At 40.0% G+C, this 20,819-nt stretch overlaps 1 protein-coding gene across 2 annotated transcripts in view; it reads left to right on the forward strand.

Annotated features, from left to right (window-relative positions):
- HACL1 (2-hydroxyacyl-CoA lyase 1) overlaps positions 1–20,819 on the forward strand; it is a 39,977-nt gene that overhangs the window by 9,972 nt on the left and 9,186 nt on the right. For both annotated transcript variants that reach the window (XM_066244384.1, XM_066244385.1), the window contains 7 exons: positions 763–840; positions 1,958–2,052; positions 5,106–5,218; positions 9,226–9,361; positions 13,486–13,591; positions 16,029–16,112; positions 18,696–18,797. In XM_066244384.1, the coding sequence (XP_066100481.1) occupies positions 763–840; positions 1,958–2,052; positions 5,106–5,218; positions 9,226–9,361; positions 13,486–13,591; positions 16,029–16,112; positions 18,696–18,797 (714 nt within the window). The remainder of the gene's footprint in view (positions 1–762; positions 841–1,957; positions 2,053–5,105; positions 5,219–9,225; positions 9,362–13,485; positions 13,592–16,028; positions 16,113–18,695; positions 18,798–20,819) is intronic.

The raw sequence follows: 20,819 nt of genomic DNA on the forward strand, positions 1-20,819 counted from the left end.
GGCAGAAATGTAATAGCTATATTATTATTGTAAGAAGATGTAACAGGTGAAGATGTGTATTCCTGGCTGTGGAATTTCTGGATCTAAGGATATACTTATTTAAATTTTTATAAGATATTTTCAGCTTCCCTTTCCATTTATACTCTCACCAGCAGTTTAAGAGTGTGCCTGTTTTCCTTTGTTGTGGTAAATGCAGTGTATTATCTAACTTTTTCATTACTGCCAATCTGAGAAATGAAACTGCTTCCTGAATCACACTGTGGCAGAGATTTTTTTGAGGGTGTGTGTGTGTGTGACAGAGAGAGGGACAGATAGGGACAAACAGACGGAGAGAGATGAGAAGCATGAACTCTTTGCTGTGGCACCTTCGTTGTTCATTGATTGCTCTCTCATATGTGCCTTGACCCTGGGGGGCTACAGCAGAGCAAGTGACCCCTTGCTCAAGCCAGCGGCCTTGCGCTCAAGCTGGTGAGCCTTGCTCAGACCAGATGAGCTGGCACTCAAGCTTGCGACCTCGGGGTTTTGAACCTGGGTCCTCCACATCCCAGTCCGATGCTCTATCCACTGAGCTACTGCCTGGTCAGGCTATGGCAGAGATTTGATTGAACTTTGCATAGAGTTTTAAGAAACAGTCCAGGTAATACATTGTCTTCATCTTGCCTCTGAAAGTAATTGAAAGTAATCACTTAACATTTTGTCTTTCTTCAGAAGAGTAATATGATCTGCGAACTGAATTTTAAGTGATTTTCTTTTGGCCTATAGGTTGAAGCTTGTAGATTATATAGCAAGTTCTCTGTCCGGCCAAGCAGCATAGAAGCTATTCCATCTATAATTGAAAAGGTACAATATTTAATTACAAACCCTCCAAATCAACTGGTTTTTCTCAGTTGTCATTTTTATTCTCAATTGAATGAATAACAATTTGGAACATATTCAGATTGTTAAAAACAATACTGTATACATTTTAATGTTTACTGCCATTATATTTACAGATAAAATAAGTCATTTTTGAAAATGAAAAGTTTCTCCTATACCTTAGTTTTAAAATATTTTTTAATTATGGAAAAGTAAAAAGTAAGCTATAATGGAATCCTGGGTTCCCTTTCCTTATGCTTTGCAAAAGATTATTTTTGAAAATTACTACTAATGCATATAAGACCATGTCTTAGTTGATTAAACAGCATATTATAATTTTAATTAAACAACTAAATTTATATTTGAAGTTACATGTGAGCTTTTTCAAAACCATGTGTTATAGAAATCATCTGACACATGTTACAACATCACAGTTTCTGAAAACTGCCAAGTCATTAGGGTTGGGAAGCAGGTGAAAGTGCACGTGATGAAGACTTGGCCGGCAGAACCTAGTGAATAATTTCTAAGACTAAAGTGTAATTGTAAAGCTCTAAGTGAGTATTTACTTATCTCTCTCCTTTTAAACAAAAACCTCTTTTAAAATACAGCTGACCCTTGAACAACATGGGTTTGAACTGTGCAGGTCCACTTGTATGTGGGTTTTTTCAATAAATACATATAGTCCTTCCTGTAAATGTATTTTCTTTTCCTTACAATTGTCCTAATAACATTTTTTCTAGCTTTATTGAAGAATTCAATATATAATACATGTACCATATAAAATATATGTCAGTTGACTGTTTATGTTACTGATAAGGTCAACAGTAGGCTATTTAGTAGTTAAGTTTGGGGAGAGTAAAAATTTATACTTTTTTATTGCATGTGGGATCAATGCCCCAACCCCCACATTGTTTAAGGGTCAGCTGTATCTAGAATTAATAGAGGGTACTTCAAATTTAATTAATATTTTTTACATCTCCAGCTAGGGGTGTCCAAAAAAGTTAAAACTGTTCCTTTTACAATTTTAAATGATCCTTGAGTGGAATATAATAATAAGGGTTGAGATTTTTACAACATTTTTTTCTATTTGTCATAAATTTAGGCAGTGAGAAGCAGTATTTATGGTCGTCCAGGTGCTTGCTATGTTGACATACCTGCAGATTTTGTGAACTTCCAGGTGAATGTGAATTCTATTAAGTGAGTAATAGTAATGTCATATTTTTTCTTAATTGTGTTATTATAGTGCTTACCTTTAAAAAAATTTACTTAGCAGTTTATAAGTCAGTCTTCATTTGTTTTAACTTTTTTTTTTAAGTTGAAAAGACCTAGGAAAGTCAACTACTTGCCCAAGGCCAAGTACTTGACTAGAAGTCAGTTTAATTATTAAGTCATCAAAAGTTAAAACAGCCTGACTGGGCGGTGGCACAGTGGATAGAGCGTCAGACTGGGATGCGGAGGACCCAGGTTCGAAACCCCGAGGTTGCCAGCTTGAGCACGGGCTCATCTGGTTTGAGCAAAAGCTCACCATTAATTCATGAGAGAGATGAGAAGCATCAATCATCAGTTTTTTTTCGTTGCGACACCTTAGTTCATTGACTGCCCTCTCATATGTGCCTTGCCTGTGGGCCTTCAGCAGACCGAGTAACCCCTTGCTCAAGCCAGCGACCCTGTGTCCAAGCTGGTGAGCTTTTGCTCAAACCAGATGAGCCCGTGCTCAAGCTGGTGACCTCGGGGTTTCGAACCTGGGTCTTCCGCATCCCAGTCCGATGCTCTATCCACTGCGCCACCGCCCGGTCAGGCTGTTTTAACTTTAGATGAGTTAATAATTAAACTGACTTCTAGCCAGAGGACTTCTCTTAATTAAAACGCTGTTATTTAGCAATTATTTTGAGGTGTAATTAATTGAATACTTGGACCTTCCTGAATTCATTTAAAAATATTCTTTCAGTGCCCATCATAATATAAACCAAATGATGAGAAGGCTGTTGAAAAAGAACACAACATAAAAATTTTTAGTCTGTTTTAGTGACTTAAAAATATTCCAACACCAGATGTTTACTCCTTAAATGAACCCTGAGGGAACAGTAAATGTAAGAAACATTTTCCCTGGTGTCTGAGTCACCCCTGGTAAGGATGTATACTTGGGTTAACGTATCACCCTGTGCAGCACTTGGCACATTCTTGCTGTTGTGAGCCATGTAGCTTTCTAGTGACTGCAGAGGGAAAGTGGGCATTTCTGTGCACTCAGTATACCAAGGAGTGGTTTCTGTTTGGGAGAGTCATACCAAAAGGACATCTATTCTGTGTAATACCTGAAAATGATACTCAAAATAGTATTTTTGGGCAGGGGGAGGGAGCGATGAGTCTTGGGTAAGTTAACTCTGGAAGCCTTCTTTAAAAATTCTGTAAAGAGCCTGACCTGTGGTGGCGCAGTGGGTAAATTGTCGACCTGGAATGCTGAGGTCGCTGGTTTGAAACCCTGGGCTTGCCTGGTCAGGGCACATATGGGAGTTGATGCTTCCAGCTCCTCCCCTTCTCTCTGTCTTCCTCTCTCTCTCTCTCTCTCTCTCTCTCTCTCTCTTTCTCTTCCTCTCTCTCTCTTCCTCTCTCCCCTCTTTCTCTTCTCTCTTTCTCTTTCTCTCTCCTCTCTATAAAATGAATAAACTAAAAAATAATAATAAATAGTTAAAAAAATTCTGTAAAGAGTTGAATGTTCTTTTTTTTTGTATTATAATGCCAAAGTTTTTAAATTATGGTGTTTATTAATTAGCATAAATTAAATAAAATGCTGAGGACTTGGTGTCCAGAAATACTTTACAGTTTTAATACAGTATTTCTTTTACTGATGCTTATTGTGGTACTAAAAGACTGACTTACCCAGTGAGTGAAAGTATAGTAAAGTGATTAAAGGCAGGGACTTTGGAGACAGAATGACAGTTCAGTCCAGTCTCTCATTGATTCCCTGGCCCCTGGGCATGTTACTTTTTTTTTTTTTTTTTTGTATTTTTCTGAAGCTGGAAACAGGGAGGCAGTCAGACAGACTCCTGCATGCGTTCGACCGGGATCCACCTGGCATGCCCACCAGGGGGCGATGCTCTGCCCCTCTGGGGCATCGCTCCGTTGCATCCAGAGCCATTCTAGTGCCTGAGGCAGAGGCCACAGAGCCATCCTCAGCGCCCGGGCCAACTTTGCTCCAATGGAGCCTTGGAGGGGAAGAGAGAGATAAGAGAGGGGGAGGGGTGGAGAAGTAGATGGGCACTTCTTCTGTGTGCCCTGGCCAGGAATCAAACCCGGGGCTCCTGCACACCAGGCCGATGCTCTACCACTGAGCGAATGGGCCAGGGCCGCTTTTTGAATTTTGTTTCCCCAGTGGTGAAATGGAGATAATGTTAATACCCAACCTCACTGTTTTTGAAATTTAAATGAGAATAAATGGCACATAGTAGATATTAAATATTAGTTTTTAGAATGTTTTTACTATTACTACAACAACAACTACTTCTATAACATAGAGCCATTAACTCAAATTTCCTGGCATTATTCACTTGACAATTAGATGACACTAGTGAATAATTTATAGCTTACTATTTTTATTTAAAAAAAATTTTTTTTACAAGGACAGTGAGAGAGTCAGAGAGAGGAATAGATAGGGACAGACAGACAGGAACGGAGAGAGATGAGAAGCATCAATCATCAGTTTTTCGTTGTGACACCTTAGTTGTTCATTAATTGCTTTCTCGTATATGCCTTGACCGTGGGGCTACAGCAGACCGAGTAACCCCTTGCTCGAGCCAGTGACCTTGGATCCAAGCTGGTGAGCTTTTGCTCAAATCAGATGAGCTTGAGCTCAAGCTGGCGACCTTGGGGTCTCGAACCTGGGTCCTCCGCATCCCAGTCCGACGCTCTATCCACTGCGCCACCGCCTGGTCAGGCAACTTATAGCTTACAAGATGTAATCAGGCTATTATGGTTACATAGGAGAAAGTCTATCTTTTAGAGCTGCATGGGGAAGTTTTAAATCTTGATGCCTATCATTTACTTTAAAATGGTTCAGGAAAAGAAATATTTATGCAAGTTTGTATGTGTATGTGTGAAGTAAATGTGGTAAAATGATATTGTTGAATCTACATCATATATAGGGGGGTTTATTGTACTATTGTTTTTTATATATTGTTCATATATATTTGATATTTTCACAATTAAACATTGGCAAATTGGTCTCTTCTAATTAACAGCACCCTGTTTTCCAGGTACACGGAGTGCTGCATGCCACCTCCTGTCAGCATGGCAGAGCCTTCTGCTGTACAGATAGCAGCGTCTGTTATTAGGAATGCCAAGCAGCCCCTTATTATCGTCGGGAAAGGTAGCACTGAATGGAACTCAAAGTCTTGTTAGGCTTTTGAAAGAATGCCGATTCTGTTTAGAAGTTGCCTTCATTATTAACATCTACTCTAATGTTTGAAATTGGAATAAGAGTTCTCTTCAGATAGCATTATTTTATTACTTTAAATTTTTTTGTTGATTGATTTTAGAGAGAGGAAAGAGAGAGAGAGAGAAGCATCCATTTGCTGTTCTACTTATTTCTGCATTCATTGGTTGATTTTTTTTTTTTTTCATTTTTCCAAAGCTGGAAACCGGGAGGCAATCAGACAGACTCCCGCATGTGCCTGACTGGGATCCACCTGGCATGCCCACCAGGGGGCGATGCTCTGCCCATCTGGGGCGTCACTCTGTTGCATCCAGAGCCATTCTAGCGCCTGAGGCAGAGGCCACAGAGCCATCCTCAGCGCCCAGGCAATCTTTGCTCCAATGGAGCCTCGGCTGCGGGAGGGGAAGAGAGAGACAGAGAGGAAGGAGAGGGGGAGGGGTGGAGAAGCAGATGGGCGCTTCTCCTGTGTGCCCTGGCTGGGAATCGAACCCGGGACTCCTGCACGCCAGGCCGACGCTCTACCACTGAGCCAACCGGCCAGGGCCTGGTTGATTCTTCTATGTGCCCTGACTAGGGATTGAACCTGCAACCTTATTGTATTGGGATGACAGGCTAACGAATTGAGCTACCCAGCCAGGGCCCATATGGCATTATTTATTAGTTTTGAAATAATAGAATGCCTGCCCACTCTTACCCTTTTAAGGAAATACCACGCATTACATTTCTACAGTCTTATGAGTAAATGCATTTTTTCTCATTATAAACATTTTATTTATTTATTTATTTTTAAAATGTTTCTTTTGTTTGTTTATTTTTTCAGAGACAGAGAGAGAGTCAGAGAGAGGGACAGATAGCGACAGACAGGCAGGAACGAAGAGAGATAAGACGCATCAATCATCAGTTTTTTGTTGCGACACCTTAGTTGTTCAGTGATTACTTTCTCATATGTGCCTTGACCATGGGCCTTCAGCAGACCGAGTAACCCCTTGCTCGAGCCAGTGACCTTGGCTCCAAGCTGGTAAGCTTTGCTCAAACCAGATGAGTCTGCACTCAAATTGGTGACCTTGGGGTCTCGAACCTGGGTCTTCTGCATCCCAGTCCAATGCTCTATCCACTGTGCCACCATCTGGTCAGGCTTTTTATTTTTTTTAAATTTTGGAAAATCTAGATTAGAAAGACATCCCTTCATCCAAAGACAGCCGTCTTTATTTATTATTATTATTTTTAAAGATTTTATTTATTCATTTTAGAGAGGAGAGAGAGAGAGAGAGAGAGAAGGAGGGAGGAACCAGAAATACCAACTCCCATATGTGCCTTGACCATGCAAGCCCAGGGTTTTGAACCAGCAACCTCAGTGTTTCCAGGTTGACACTTTATCCACTGTGCCACCACTGGTCAGGCAACAACCATCTTTAACAAGTAGTACTTCTCTATTGCTTTTGGCATCTATATTTTATATACATGATCATAACTACATAGACAGTTTTATAGTCTACTTAATTCATTTTAACAGTATAACTTTTTCTTCATAATCATAATTTTTTTTCTTTAAATTTATTTTTTTGTGTGTGTGTGACAGAGACAGAGAGAGGGACAGATAGGGACAGACAGGAAGAGAGAGATAAGAAGCATCAATTCTTTGTTGTGGTTCCTTAGTTGTTCATTGATTGCTTTCTCATATATGCCTTGATTGGGGGCTATAGCAGAGCAAGTGACCCCTTGCTCAAGCCAGTGACCTTGCGCTCAAGCCAGCGACCTTGGACTTCAAGCCAGTGACCATGGGGTCATGTTTATGACCCTACGCTAAAGCCAGCTACCCCGTGCTCAAGCTAGTGAGCCTGTGCTCAATCCAGATGAGCCTGCACTCAAGCTGGTGACCTCAGGGTTTCAAACCTGGGTCCTCTGCATCGCTGTCCAACGCTCTTATCTACTGTGCCACCGCCTGGTCAGGCCCTAAATTTAATGTTTAATGTCTACTCATGTATATACTAAACTGTATTGGCAAATGTTTAAATCTTTACCAGTTTCAGTTTGTTTGTTTAGAATAGCTGTGACAAACATGTTTGTGCTTAAAGCTTTTTCTTTTTTCTTTTTATGTGAGATTTTGGAATGCTTTTTAAAAAAATTTATTGGGGTGACATTAATAAAATTAATAAGTTCTAGATGTACAGTTCTATAATACATCATCCGTGTATTGTATTGTGTGTTCACTGCCGCAGCCAAGTCTCCTTCCAAAAGCTTTTTCCATACTTAATTAATTAATTTATTTATTTTAGAGAATAGAGACCGAGAGATAGAGAGAGAGAGAGAGAGAGAGAAGAGGGGGGAGGAGCAGGAAGCATCAACTCCCATATATATCTTGACCGGGCAAACCCAGGGTTTCGAACCGCAACCTCAGCCTTCCGGGTCAACGCTTTATCCACTGTGCCACCACAGGTCAGGCCAAGCTTTTTCCATATTTAGAATGGAAAAAGACAGATGAGACAGATTCCCAGAAAAAAAAAATTAAGTTAAAAGGTATTCGTATTTTAAGGCTTTTGTTGATACTTTCAAATTGCTTTCTTCCAAGATACTATACCAATTTATACTTCTTTCAGCAATTTATTATAGTATCCATTATATGTGCTAGAACTGAGGAGGCTATGAATCTTATGATCATGATAGACAATTCTAAGGAACTAACTACAAAGAAACTGAAAATTGTCTTAAAATGGTGGACAACAGGAGAAAATTGAAGTCAGAGCTGAGTTGAATGCAGTTTTATGATGTATTAGCTCTCTTATTTTGGCAAACAACTGCTTTGAGTCTCAAATTCACTTGTAAAAAAGATATTAACTACCTCTGCAGTATTGTTATAATTAAATAACGTAATAAATAGAAAGAGTTCAATGCATGCTAGTTTTCATTCTTTCTCTACCCAATATTTAATGTGTGATTATAAGGCAGGGAGTATAGAAACTGTTTTTGAGGTAGACAGAGAGATAAGGTCCTCCTAGGGAGATAGGCTTGGTAACAAACAGGTGCGGTACATCCTTAAGTGGTGTGTCTAGAGAGGTGAGGTGGATTCTCAAGGGAGCAGCAATTTGCTCATGTAGTTAGTTGGTGTGGACAGACCACCCAGAACCGGTGACACTGCAGCTACACCTTGAGACACTGTATGATAGGTCACTGAATGGACACCAAGGCAGTTTGGGAAGAGAACTGCGTGGGCAAAATATTGAAATAAGAAGAATACCAGGAAACTACTATTTACTGGGATTCGTAGAGGATCTCAGTTCTGAATACAGAGTACATTCTACTAGCTAAAAAGAAGTATAGGTGGCCTTGATGATGTTAGAAATGAAACCATCCCTATATTCAAACAGTGAATGTCATTGAAGTGGGCACACACTGTATAATCAAATGATATGTGACCCACTTGGGTTAGCCCTGTTGCATTCACAAAACTGTAGAGCCTGTGAGGAGAGCTACAGGGCTTTAGAAACATATTCCCCTTGTTAGAATTTCCATCCCTAGACTAGGAGATTGCAGTCCAGGTTAGCTGGTGGTGAGGAGCACTGCGTGAGGGCAAAGTCCTTTCTTGCCTGCCTGGGCCTACCAGTAAAGATACATAGTATGTTCAAGGAATTGTGAATAGTATTATAATTCAGTAGAAGTGTAGCATAGAACAGGTGATTGAGAACATGTGAGTTGCAACTTTTGTTTTGAGGTAGATGTCCTTTAGAATAACAGAATAGTATTAGGAGGAGAAATTAGAACTGTTGCTTTCTTAAATATTTTTAAATACCAAAGATAAAAACCATAGTCATTTGTTTTGCATATAAGCCCTATCTAAGCAGGAAAATATTTGAGAAGTTCTAGAAGCTATTTTGCATGAACTGTTTTTAGGGTCAGTGTCTGGTGCTTAACCGACTTGTCCAATGCATTTGCGTTTCTTGTAGGTGCTGCTTATGCCCATGCGGAGGAGGGACTCAGGAAATTGGTCCAGCAATGTAATCTGCCATTTTTGCCCACTCCCATGGGAAAGGGTGTCATCCCTGATAATCATCCAAATTGTGTAGGTGCTGCCAGATCCAGGTGTGTAGCTTCCCGATTCTAAACACAATGGCTTGGCAGAGTTCAGGTGCATTTACAGTATTGTGTGACTTTAGTGAACCTAGAAGTTCTGATTGGGTCATGTAACTTGAAGCACACTTGTTTTTGTTTAGACTTCAGCACTTGGAAAAGGTGACCCACTATCTCCTGACGCTCATGGTTTTTGATGAGAAATTTGCAGTCATTTGAACCATTGTTCCTTTCTATGTATTACGTTGTTTTTCTGTGGCTGCTGTCAAGATTTTTTTCTTTATCTTTGGTTTTCAGCAGTTTGATTGTGATATGTCTGGACATGATTTTCTTTTAGTTTATCCTGTTTGGTGTTTTTTCATCTTAACTCTGTAAACTGGAGCCTTTCACCAAATTTGGAAAGATTTTGTTCTTTATTTTTTCAAATATTTTTTTCTACACCAATCTCTTTTCCCTTTCTTGGAATAATACAAATGTCAGACATGTTGATAATGTCCCATAGGTCCCTGAATATGTGTTAAGTTCTTTTTAATCCTTTTATCTCTTATATTTTCTGTTTCTCTTCTGAAAACTTTTATCCCCCCATGTATTTCAAGAGTATTTTTGTTTACCTTATGGAACATACTTATAATAGCTGCTTGAACCTCCTTGTTTACTAATTCCAATACCAGGATCATCACAGAATTAGCATCTATTCATTATCTTTTCTCTCAAGAATTGGTCACATTTTCCTGGTTCACGGTATATTAATTTTGAATTGTATCCTGGAATTTTGAATATTATGTTGTGACATGCCAGCTTATGTTGAAATTTTCTTTAGAATGTTGATTTTTGTTTTTGTTTTTTTGGCAAGGGGCTAACTAACATGGTTATGTTCAGACTGCAAGTTCTGTCTTAGTGTGGGAAGTAGTTCCAAGGTCAATTCAGGTACCAAGCCTGTGCTATGCAGTTTGGGGTCTGTCTACACATACACAGCCCAGGGGTGAGCCCCAGAGATGTGCTGGTTCATATCCAGAATTAGGGATTTCTTTTCCTATGAGAAGTAGTCCCTCTCCTTTTCTGATTTCCAGGAGTTCCTTTTCCTGGCCCTTGTTGAGGCAAAGTGGCAAAAAGAAATCAATGAAAAATAAGGTGGATTGTTCCAATACTCTTTAGACAAGAGGGGATTCTTTTAGTTCTTGCCTGAAAAAATGATACTTATTTTGGAATTTTAGCTGCTTGGAAGCTACCACCATATGTTGTGCAATAGAGCTGCCTTCAGAGCATGTCTGGGAGAGAGAAAAAGAGATAAAGAAACTTCTGCCTGAGCAGGCAGTGGCACAGTGGATAGTGCATTGGACTGAGATGCTGAGGACCCAGGTTAAAGAACCCGAGGTCGCCAGCTTGAGCACGGGCTCATCTGGTTTGAGCAAAAGCTCACCAGCTTGGACCCAAGGTCGCTGGCTCAAGCAAGGGGTCACTCAGTCTGCTGAAGGCCCACGGTCAAGGCACATATGAGAAAGCAATCAATGAACAACTAAGGTGTCGCAACGAAAAACTGATGATTGATGCTTCTCATCTGTCTCTGTTCCTGTCTGTCTGTCTCTATCTATCCCTCTCTCTGTCTCTGTTAAAAAAGAAAAAGAAAGAAACTTCTGAGCTTTCACAGGGACCCTGTGTTCTCAGCCTTGCAGAAATCCCTTTTCCAGGTCCTCTGGCCAAAAAGCCAGGTTTTTGCTGCCCTCTAGTTCTGTTAACTGTGGCTACACTGAGTCAAAGCCATGAACTTCAAGAGGGGCAGAAGACCTTGGAAACTCCCCCCTAATGTGGACTACTTGTTTGACTCCCCTCCTGCAGTATTGTTTACTTTTTCAAAATCCTCTGGTAGTCACTTTTTCTATTTTTCTCAAGGGTTTTCTCTTGTAATCAGTGGGAGAACGAGGTTGTAGGGAGCTTAACCAATTTTGGCTGGCACTGGATGTCTCCTTTTTAGATTTTTTTAAACACTTTTTATTAAACTACATATATATTTTAACTTCTTGAAATTTATTATGAAATATTCCCAGTGCACAAACAAAAAGAGAGAATAAATAATGAACAATTATGTAATCACCACTGAATTTTATCAAACATAATACTAATATGTCATCACTTTACGGTTTTATTTTTTTAAGAAACAAAAAATTACAGATTTATTTATATACTTTTTTCTGATTCTGTTCCTTCCTTCCCTCTCCATAGTTTGCCACTGCTATGCATTGGTATTTTTCACATTGTCAGACATGGACTAAAATAAATTTTGAGGAATTTTAAAATGTAATGTTTGCTGTGCAACTTTTAATAGTTGCTCATTTAATGCTATCTTAATAGAGTGTGTCTTGTTTATATTAGTATACATTGTACAGAAACCAAATTTTTGCACTGTTTTTTTAAAATATACTTTAACTTGTATTGAATTGAAATTTATCTTTGTTCCAGCCGAATTTTCAGATAATATTAATGACATTAATAGTATAAAAAAGGATTGCAAGGGGCCATAATTAATTGAATCAACAATTTAAAGGGTTTTAGAGCATCTATAAGCAAGTAAGTCTGTCCTTCCACTGGTAGTTTTTAGCTGTTTGTTAATTTGCCTATAGGACCAATACAGTATCTAAAGATAGCTTTTTTGAGCATATACTTGAAATGATAATTGAATTTCTATGAAAAATAAGCTATACCACTGAAGAAGACAAAAGCAAAAGAAAACTAATTCTTGATGGCAAAAGATAGGAAAAAAGGGCAATAGCCAAGAAACAAAAAAGTAAAAAGTGAACAAAAACCTACAGCAATTATGATAATAAATTCTCATGGAAAAAGCCAGAGACATTTAGATTGGATCACTAATAATACCAATTACCACATTATGCAAACCATATCTAAAAATAAAAACAAAGAGATGTATGAGGTAAACAAAAAGATAGCAAGGGTGGCTATGTTTCCCTTATCAGTGTGGATCGCTAAATAAAGATAATTAAAAAATTAGAAGTTATAGTGGCAAAATATTAAGTTCTCTAAAATAAAACTATTAGAAATAAACTTGGTATAATGTTTTTTAAAACAGTTCAGGGATGTAAATCAGTCATCTTAAACATATATGCTTCTAGGAATCAGTATGAAATGTGTATTAAGACTCAAGCATGAAGTGTGCAACCCAGAACTATTAATAACAGAAAATATCCAGCAATCAAGAAAGGGTTTAATAAATGTATGTATTCAGCAAAACATGTAGCCTTTAATCATATTTAATAAGAACTTAATAACAAGGGAAAACATTAATGTAAGCAAAGAGCATGAGAAAGTTTTTTTGTTTTGTTTTTTGCAAGAGACAGAGAGACAGACAGGGACAGACAGGAAGGGAGAGAGATGAGAAGCATCAGTTCTTTGTTGCAGCATCTTAGTTCATTGATCGCTCCCTCATACATGCCTTGACGGGGAGCTCCAGCCAAGCCAGTGACCCCTTGTTCAAGCCAGAGACCTTGGGCTCAAGCCAGTGACCATAGGATCATAGCCATTTCTGTGATCCCACACTCAAGTCAGGGACCCTGTGTGAGCCTGTGTGCAAGCCGGATGAGCCCGTGCTCAAGCTGGCAACTTCAGGGTTTCAAACCTGGGTCCTCTGTGTCCCAGGGCGATGCTTCATCCTCTGCACCACTGCCTAGTCGGACAAGAAAGTATTAAATAAGCTCAACTGTATATAAATTTGCTTGTACAGAAAAACAGACTACGTAAAAAGAACTGCAGGATCTTAATAATACTTTATAAGTTTATGGTGTTATTGAGTGCTTTTGATTTTTTTTATACTTTTCCTGCTTTTTTCAGATGACCTACAGTGGACTTGTATTAATTTTTCTAATGATAAAAGAAGTAAATAGAGTATAAATACAGTCCTATAGTAATATCTTTCTACTTATTTCATCTTTTATAGTACTATGTAAATAGAATGGCATCATAAATTATTTTAGCTTGAAAGATCAAATTTACCATAGATGCTGATTCTGAAGACTAATGTAAGGTCCAAATAATTTAAACTTTTCCAATACTTTATAAATTTTAGAATAATTCAAGTAAGAAATATAGATATACTTGGTGTTATATCAGATTTTTGTTTTTAATAGGGCTTTGCAATTTGCTGATGTGATCGTGTTATTTGGTGCCAGATTAAATTGGATATTGCATTTTGGACGGCCTCCAAGATACCAGCCAGATGTGAAGTTTATCCAGGTACTTGGGAAATTTAAAATCAGAGCTGTCTGTAGCTTATTGTTCTCTCTCTCAGCCATTATTAGCTCTGCTTTGTTCTTGGCTTTTATAAAGAACTATTTCTCTTTTTACAAAAGTAGGATTTTATAAATTATCTAACATAATTACAGGTACCAAAGCAAGCTGCCTTTTCAAACTTGTGAAACAATGTCCCACTTTACTTTTAACCAGAAAACCTTTCAAAATCAAGTTTTAAATAATTTGAAAAGCATAATTTGCTTCTTCTTCACAGTTCAAGTGTCTTTCAGTGTAGACCAAAGAGGTTTAAAGTAGGATGGTAGATGAGAACAAAACTTTTCAGCACTATTAGGGATTGAATTTTTTTAGATACCCAAACTTTCAGACATGCTTTGGTTAGAAATCTCTATAAACAATGCTGTTTTGCCCTGGCCGGTTGGCTCAGCGGTAGAGCGTCGGCCTGGTGTGCGGGGGACCCGGGTTCTATTCCCGGCCAGGGCACACAGGAGAAGCGCCCATTTGCTTCTCCACCCCCCCCTTCCTCTCTGTCTCTCTCTTCCCCTCCCGCAGCCAAGGCTCCATTGGGGCAAAGATGGCCTGGGCGCTGGGGATGGCTCCTTGGCCGCTGCCCCAGGCGCTAGAGTGGCTCTGGTCGCGGCAGAGCATCGCCCCCTGGTGGGCAGAGCATCGCCCCTGGTGGGCTTGCCGGGTGGATCCTGGTCGGGCGCATGCGGGAGTCTGTCATGACTGTCTCTCCCCGTTTCTAGCTTCAGAAAAATACAAAAGAAAAAATAAAATAAAATAATAAAATAAAAAAAAACAATGCTGTTTTTACCTATGTCATTAGCCAGAGTATTTAGAATATACTCTGATCTCTTTTTGATGACTCTTGTATCATTATGTCCTCTTGATAAGCCAGGTTCCTTACTGGTGTGGAAAGTACTGCCCCAGAGTGGCATGCAAACCAGTTTGCCCTACATAGATTGCGTATGGTATCTGATGTTCCAGCTACAATTGCTGTCTTCTCTTTACTTAAGGAGCCAGCTTCCAATAGTCCATTTTCCCATGGACCCTTTGAGAAATAAAACCACAAATAAGCGAGACTTGGGTTGTACCTGGAAAATGCTGCAACTTCTTTGATTGCCCCTCTTGGTTACAGGATCAAGTGCCTCCCCTTCGGGGTGGCTAAACTGCACTTCTAGCAGAAACTATTGTTACTTGTCCATGATCATCCAGAAATGGAGCTTCTGAGTAAATGGAAAGCAAGCATGTCCTGCCCTAGGAGTGATTCTTAAAATATGGTTCCTGGACCAGCACCATCTGGGAGGCCTGTTAAAGATACCCATTTTGGGGCTCCACCCCAAATCTATTGAGATCAGAAACTGAGGTGGACTCTTGCAGTCTATACTTTAACAAGCCTACCAGGTGATTCTGATATATGCTAAAATTTGAGAAATGCTCTAAATAGGAATTCCAGTGTAATTAAGTAGAACCTTATTTATTTATTTATTTATTTATTTATTTATTTATTTATTTTACAAAGACAGAGAGAGGGACAGATAGGGCCAGACAGACAGGAATGGAGAGAGAGATGAGAAGCATCAGTTCTTCGTTGCGACACCTTAGTTGTTCATTGATTGCTTTCTCATATGTGCCTTGACCAGGGGGCTACAGCAGAGCGAGTGACCCCTTGCTTAAGCTAGTGACCTTGGGCTTCAAGCCAGCGACCTTTGGGCTCAAGCCAGTGACCATGGGGTCATGTCTATAATCTTACACTGAAGCCAGAAACCCTGCGCTCCAGCTGGTGAGCCCGCACACAAGCTGGATGAGCCCACGCTCAAGCTGGTGACCTTGGAGTTTCGACCCTGGATCCTCCGCATCCCAGTCTGACGCTCTATCCACTGTGCCACTGCCTGGTCAGGCAGAACCTTATTGATTCAAAATTATAATTGGTCAGGTCAAATATATTCTTGTGGGTATAATGGAACGGCACCAAAATTCTACAGTGTAGAATTAGGGGAAGATCCTGAAGTTTCTGTAATAGCTATGAAACTCATAGTTGTAAGGGTTTTTTCCTTTATTAAGGAACTTCTTGAATATCAAATCTTTATCATGTTCTATACAGGGGTTGGCAAAGTATGTTTACAGTTCATATGGAAAAGAGACATGCAGGTTGTGATTATTACAATAGCTTTACCTCAAAAGAATGTCACAGTGGCACAGTGCACTTAGGTACAATCTCGTAAGTGCTCACATTGCCAGTCTTCATTATGTATGCATTCTTGTAATCTACATGCTCTACAAAAGCACGCTTTGGCACAGAGTCCTTATCTACTTTTGCCTGCCCCTGTGTACATAGTTAATTTATTCAGCCTTACTTGACTTCTTAAAGAATTTAAGAATAAACATGGTTTCCTCTAAAGTCTCGTCTCTTTTTTAGGTTGATATCTGTGCAGAAGAATTGGGGAATAATGTAAGACCTGCTGTCACTTTGCTAGGAGACATAAATGCTGTCACTAAACAGGTAAGAGCTTTTGCCTGGGTTTTAAGTTATGTGGCTTGGTCTTTAGAGAGTTGTCAGTTCTTTAAAATGTTTCAGTCTTGATTCACTTGATGACAGGTCTGATAATAGATATTTTAAACAAAATTTATGATGGAAAGATGTTTTTTCAATCACTGTTTACATTCAGAATGATTTTGTATTAGTTTCAGGTGTACAATACAGTGGTTAAATAATCGTATACTTTACAAAGTGTTCCCCAGATATTTTCAGTACCCACCTGGCACCATACATGGTTATCACAGTATTATTGACTATATTTCCTATGCTGTGCTTTACATCCCCACAATTGTTTTGTAACTACCAGTCAGTACTTTTCAAGCCCTTTACATTTTTCACCCCTCCCCTCTTGGAACCATCAGTGTGTTCTCTGTATTTGTGTTTCTGCTTTTGTTGGTTTATATTGTTCTTTAGATTCCATATATAAGTGAAATCATAGAGTATTTGTCCTTCTCTGACTGACTTATTTCACTTAGCACAATACCCTCTAGGTTCATTTATGCTGTCATAAATGGCAAGATGTCTGTTTATAAAGCCCAGTACTATTCCATTGTATATATGTACCAGAGCTTTTTTATCCACTGGTCTATGATAGGCACTTGAGTGGCTTCCTTGTCTTGGCTATTGGCCCTGGCCAGGTAGCTCAGTTGATTAGCGCCTCCCAATATGCCATATTTTGGCTATTGTCAATAATACTGCAGTGAACGTAGGGGTACATATAGTTTTTCAAATTAGTGTTTGGGCTTCTTCAGCTATATATCCAAAAGTGGAATTGCTGTGTCATAGGCAGTTCTATTTTTAATTTTTTGAAGAACCTGATGGAAAGCTATTCTTTTTTTTTTTTTTTTTAACAGAGACAAAGTCAGAGAGAGGGATAGACAGGGACAGACAGACAGGAACAGAGAGATGAGAAGCATCAATCGTTAGTTTTTCGTTGTGCATTGTGACACCTTAGTTGTTCATTGATTGCTTTCTCATATGTGCCTTGACCACGGGCCTTCAGCAGACTGAGTAATCCCTTGCTTGAGCCAGCAACCTTGGGCTCAAGCTGGTGAGCTTTAGCTCAAACCAGATGAGCCTGCGCTCAAGCTGGTGACCTTGGGGGGGTCTCGAACCTGGGTCCTCCGCATCCCAGTCTGATGCTCTATCCACTGCACCACCGCCTGGTCAGGCTATAAAGCTATTCTTAAACATAACTTTGAAACTCAGTAAATCCAACTTCTTATATAGAGATCATTTTTATGTGAGTAAGTTAAGTAATTTTGGAAAGTGATTGAAAAGGCATTTGGTAGGCAAACAGTCATTTATTAAGTAGTATTCATCTATCTGAAAAATCATAATGCAACTTCCAGAGCCAAGAAGTGGCTTTATGTCTTGGAAAAATCTATTAATAACTTAGTATTTCTTTAGGCAATGAAGAGATATTTCTCTTTAAAACTGTAATCAGTGACTTGTTCAGATTCTTATTTGTAGATAATTTTGACAGGAGATAAAATATAGTCACATTTATCACTTAATTGTGAATACAAATTGGTATCGTTATCACGATTATACAATGTTGGGATGCAATCCCCAAACACAGTTAAACACTCTGGAGTGTCTGGGCTTTATCGTGGGAATCCCTAGGAATCTGGGGCTTTCGGCCTTCCTGTAAGGGTTCTCTGGAGGGGTGATTTTCCTTTTAGTGCCAGAGACCTGAGGAGGGTGTAATAGCCCCAGTCAGTGCTTTGAGGTGAGAGGTGGCACACTTCACTGTGCCTTTGATTGGGAATCCCAGAATCGGGCAGAAGTCTGCACTGACCCAGACAAAACATTCTTTGTCATCTATTTATCCTCTGTCAGTCATTTGGTGCCTACAGGAAAAACAAAGAGTATTGGTGATGTGACAGGCAAGATGGTGTAGCCGTATTGCTTTAAGAATAGAGTTTTGGCCTGACCAGGCGGTGGCGCAGTGGATAGAGCATTGGACTGGGAAGCAGAGGACCCAGGTTCGAGACCCCAAGGTTGCCAGCTTGAGCGTGGGCTCATCTGGTTTGAGCAAAAAGCCCACCAGCTTGGACCCAAGGTCGCTGGCTCCAACAAGAGGCTACTCGGCCTGCAGAAGGCCTGCGGTCAAGGCACATATGAAAAAGCAATCAATGAACAACTAAGGTGTTGCAACGCGCAATGAAAAACTAATGATTGATGCTTCTCATCTCTCTCCGTTTCTGTCTGTCCCTGTCTATTTCTGTCTCTGACTCACTCTTTGTCTCTGTAAAAAAAAAAGAATAGAGTTTTACCTGACCTCTGGTGGTGCAGTGGATAAAGCGTCGCCGGTTCAAAACTCTGCACTTGTCTGGTCAAGGCATATATAGGAGTTGATGCTTCCTGCTCCTCCCCACTTTCTCTCTCTCTCTCCCTCTCCCCCTCCCTCCTCTCTAAAATGAATAAATAAAAATTAATTAATTAAAAATTTTCTTTAAAAAAAAAGAATAGAGTTTTATGTTAATATAATTGAAGTTCATTTTCAAGAAGCAAAAAAAAAAAGTTTGTGGCGTTTTTTTTTAGCTTTTAGAACAATTTGATAAAACACCATGGCAGTATCCTCCAGAGAGCAACTGGTGGAAAATTCTGAGAGAAAAAATGAAGAGCAATGAAGCTACATCCAAGGTAATACTGACCCGCTCACACTCAAGAATGCTTCAGGGTCATGGTTCAGTTCTGCCATAACATGGCCTATACATTCCTAAAAATCAACATGCTATGCAAAATCATGCAGTAAGAACCACTGGGCTCGTGGGGGAAGGGTTAGGGGCATACCTCTAACACTTTGTGAAATAGTAAGATAGGAACCTAATAAAAATCGTGGCAAAGGCCCTGGCCAGTTGGCTCGGTGGTAGAGCGTCGGCCTGGCGTGCAGAAGTCCCGGGTTCGATTCCCGGCCAGGGCACACAGGAGAGGCGCCCATCTGCTTCTCCACCCCTCCCCCTTTCCTTCCTCTCTGTCTCTCTCTTCCCCTCCCGCAGCCAAGGCTCCATTGGAGCAAAGATGGCCCGGGCGCTGGGGATGGCTCCTTGGCCTCTGCCCCAGGCGCTAGAGTGGCTCTGGTCGTGACAGAGCAATGCCCCAGATGGGCAGAGCATCGCCCCCTGGTGGGCGTGCCGGGTGGATCCCAGTCGGGCGCATGCGGGAGTCTGACTGCCTCCCCGTTTCCAGCTTCAGAAGAATACAAATAAATAAATAAATAAATAAATAGAAATCATGGCAAAAGCTTTCACAGTTTATATATAAATATATATAATGTATCACAACAAATATGGCATTTTACCTTGAAAAAGACCTGAAGTTTGTTGCGGAAGTGGGCATCGGAAGGGTTACAGCTTGTGAGTTACTGTGGTGGAAGGAGGCTGCTGAGCCATTGGTCAGAAAGCTGTAAGAGCCTGTATGGACAGGTGTGGCATACTGTCCTCAGTTTGACCTTAACACCAAATTACAATGAAGGATTTTTGGAGCCTTAAATCCTGGGGCATGTTGGGGCATGTTTTTCTGCCTTTAAGATGTAAGTCCTTCAAAGCATTTATTTATTTATTTACTTATTTATTTTTGACAGAGACAGAGAGTCAGAGAGAGGGACAGATAGGGACAGGCAGGAATGGAGATGAGAAGCATCTGTTCCACATTGCGGCACCTTAGTTGTTCATTGATTGCTTTCACTTGTGTGCCTTGATGGGAGGGGTACAGCAGAGTGAGTGACCCCTTGCTCAAGCCAGCGACCTTGGGCTTCAAGCTAGCGACCTTTGGGCTCAAGCCACCAACGTTTGAGCTCAAATCAGCAACCATGGGGTCATGTCTATGATCCTACACTCAAGCCAGCAATCCTGCACTCTAGCTGGTGAGCCCGCACTCAAGCCAGATGAGCCCATGCTCAAGCTGGTGACCTCAGGGTTTGGAACCTGGGTCCTCTGCTTCCTAGTCCAATGTTCTCTCCACTATGCCACCACCTGGTCAGGCAAGGCATGCATTTATAATAGATGTTTCATCATTATTAAAATTTTGATCTAATTTTAGCTTTATTGAGGTATGCTTGACATATAAAATTGTAAGATATTTAAAGGTACTTCATGGTGATTTAATATGCATACACGTTATGAAAAGATTTCCCCCACCTAATAAACACATCGCACCCCACATTTATCTTTTTTTGTTTTCTTTTTTGAGAACCTTTATAGCCTTTACTGGAAGTTCTTTTGTGACTTCCTCATCTGTACTGTGGCTTTGCCTAATAGCTGAAAACTTTGGAAATCGGAATGTGTGAAACCATCAAAACCATCCACCACTAGCACTGACAATGGCCACTTCTGCAGGATTTGGTGTTTTCTGTTTAAGGTCTTTGTATATAGGTAGTGTTTTCTTAGCAAGAAAGGTTGTTCCTGATTTTTTCTCACCGTTTTGTTTATTTCTGTGCATCTTGGTTCAGCGGGGTGTAGTTTTCTGTGTCCGTGTACCATAGCTCACATTGTTCCCTAACATATCAGTCATTTCATCTCCAAAACAAGCAGAATTAATTATACATGATTCTATCTTTCACTTGAATTTTAATCAGTGACTGTTTTTCCTACCAAGAGCCAGTCTCACATCTATTTCCTTAATGGTATCATGATTAATTCCTTCTTTTCCTAGGAATCACTTTAG

The sequence above is a fragment of the Saccopteryx bilineata genome, chromosome 10 (genome assembly GCF_036850765.1).
Source record: "Saccopteryx bilineata isolate mSacBil1 chromosome 10, mSacBil1_pri_phased_curated, whole genome shotgun sequence".
Classification (NCBI taxonomy): domain Eukaryota; kingdom Metazoa; phylum Chordata; class Mammalia; order Chiroptera; family Emballonuridae; genus Saccopteryx; species Saccopteryx bilineata.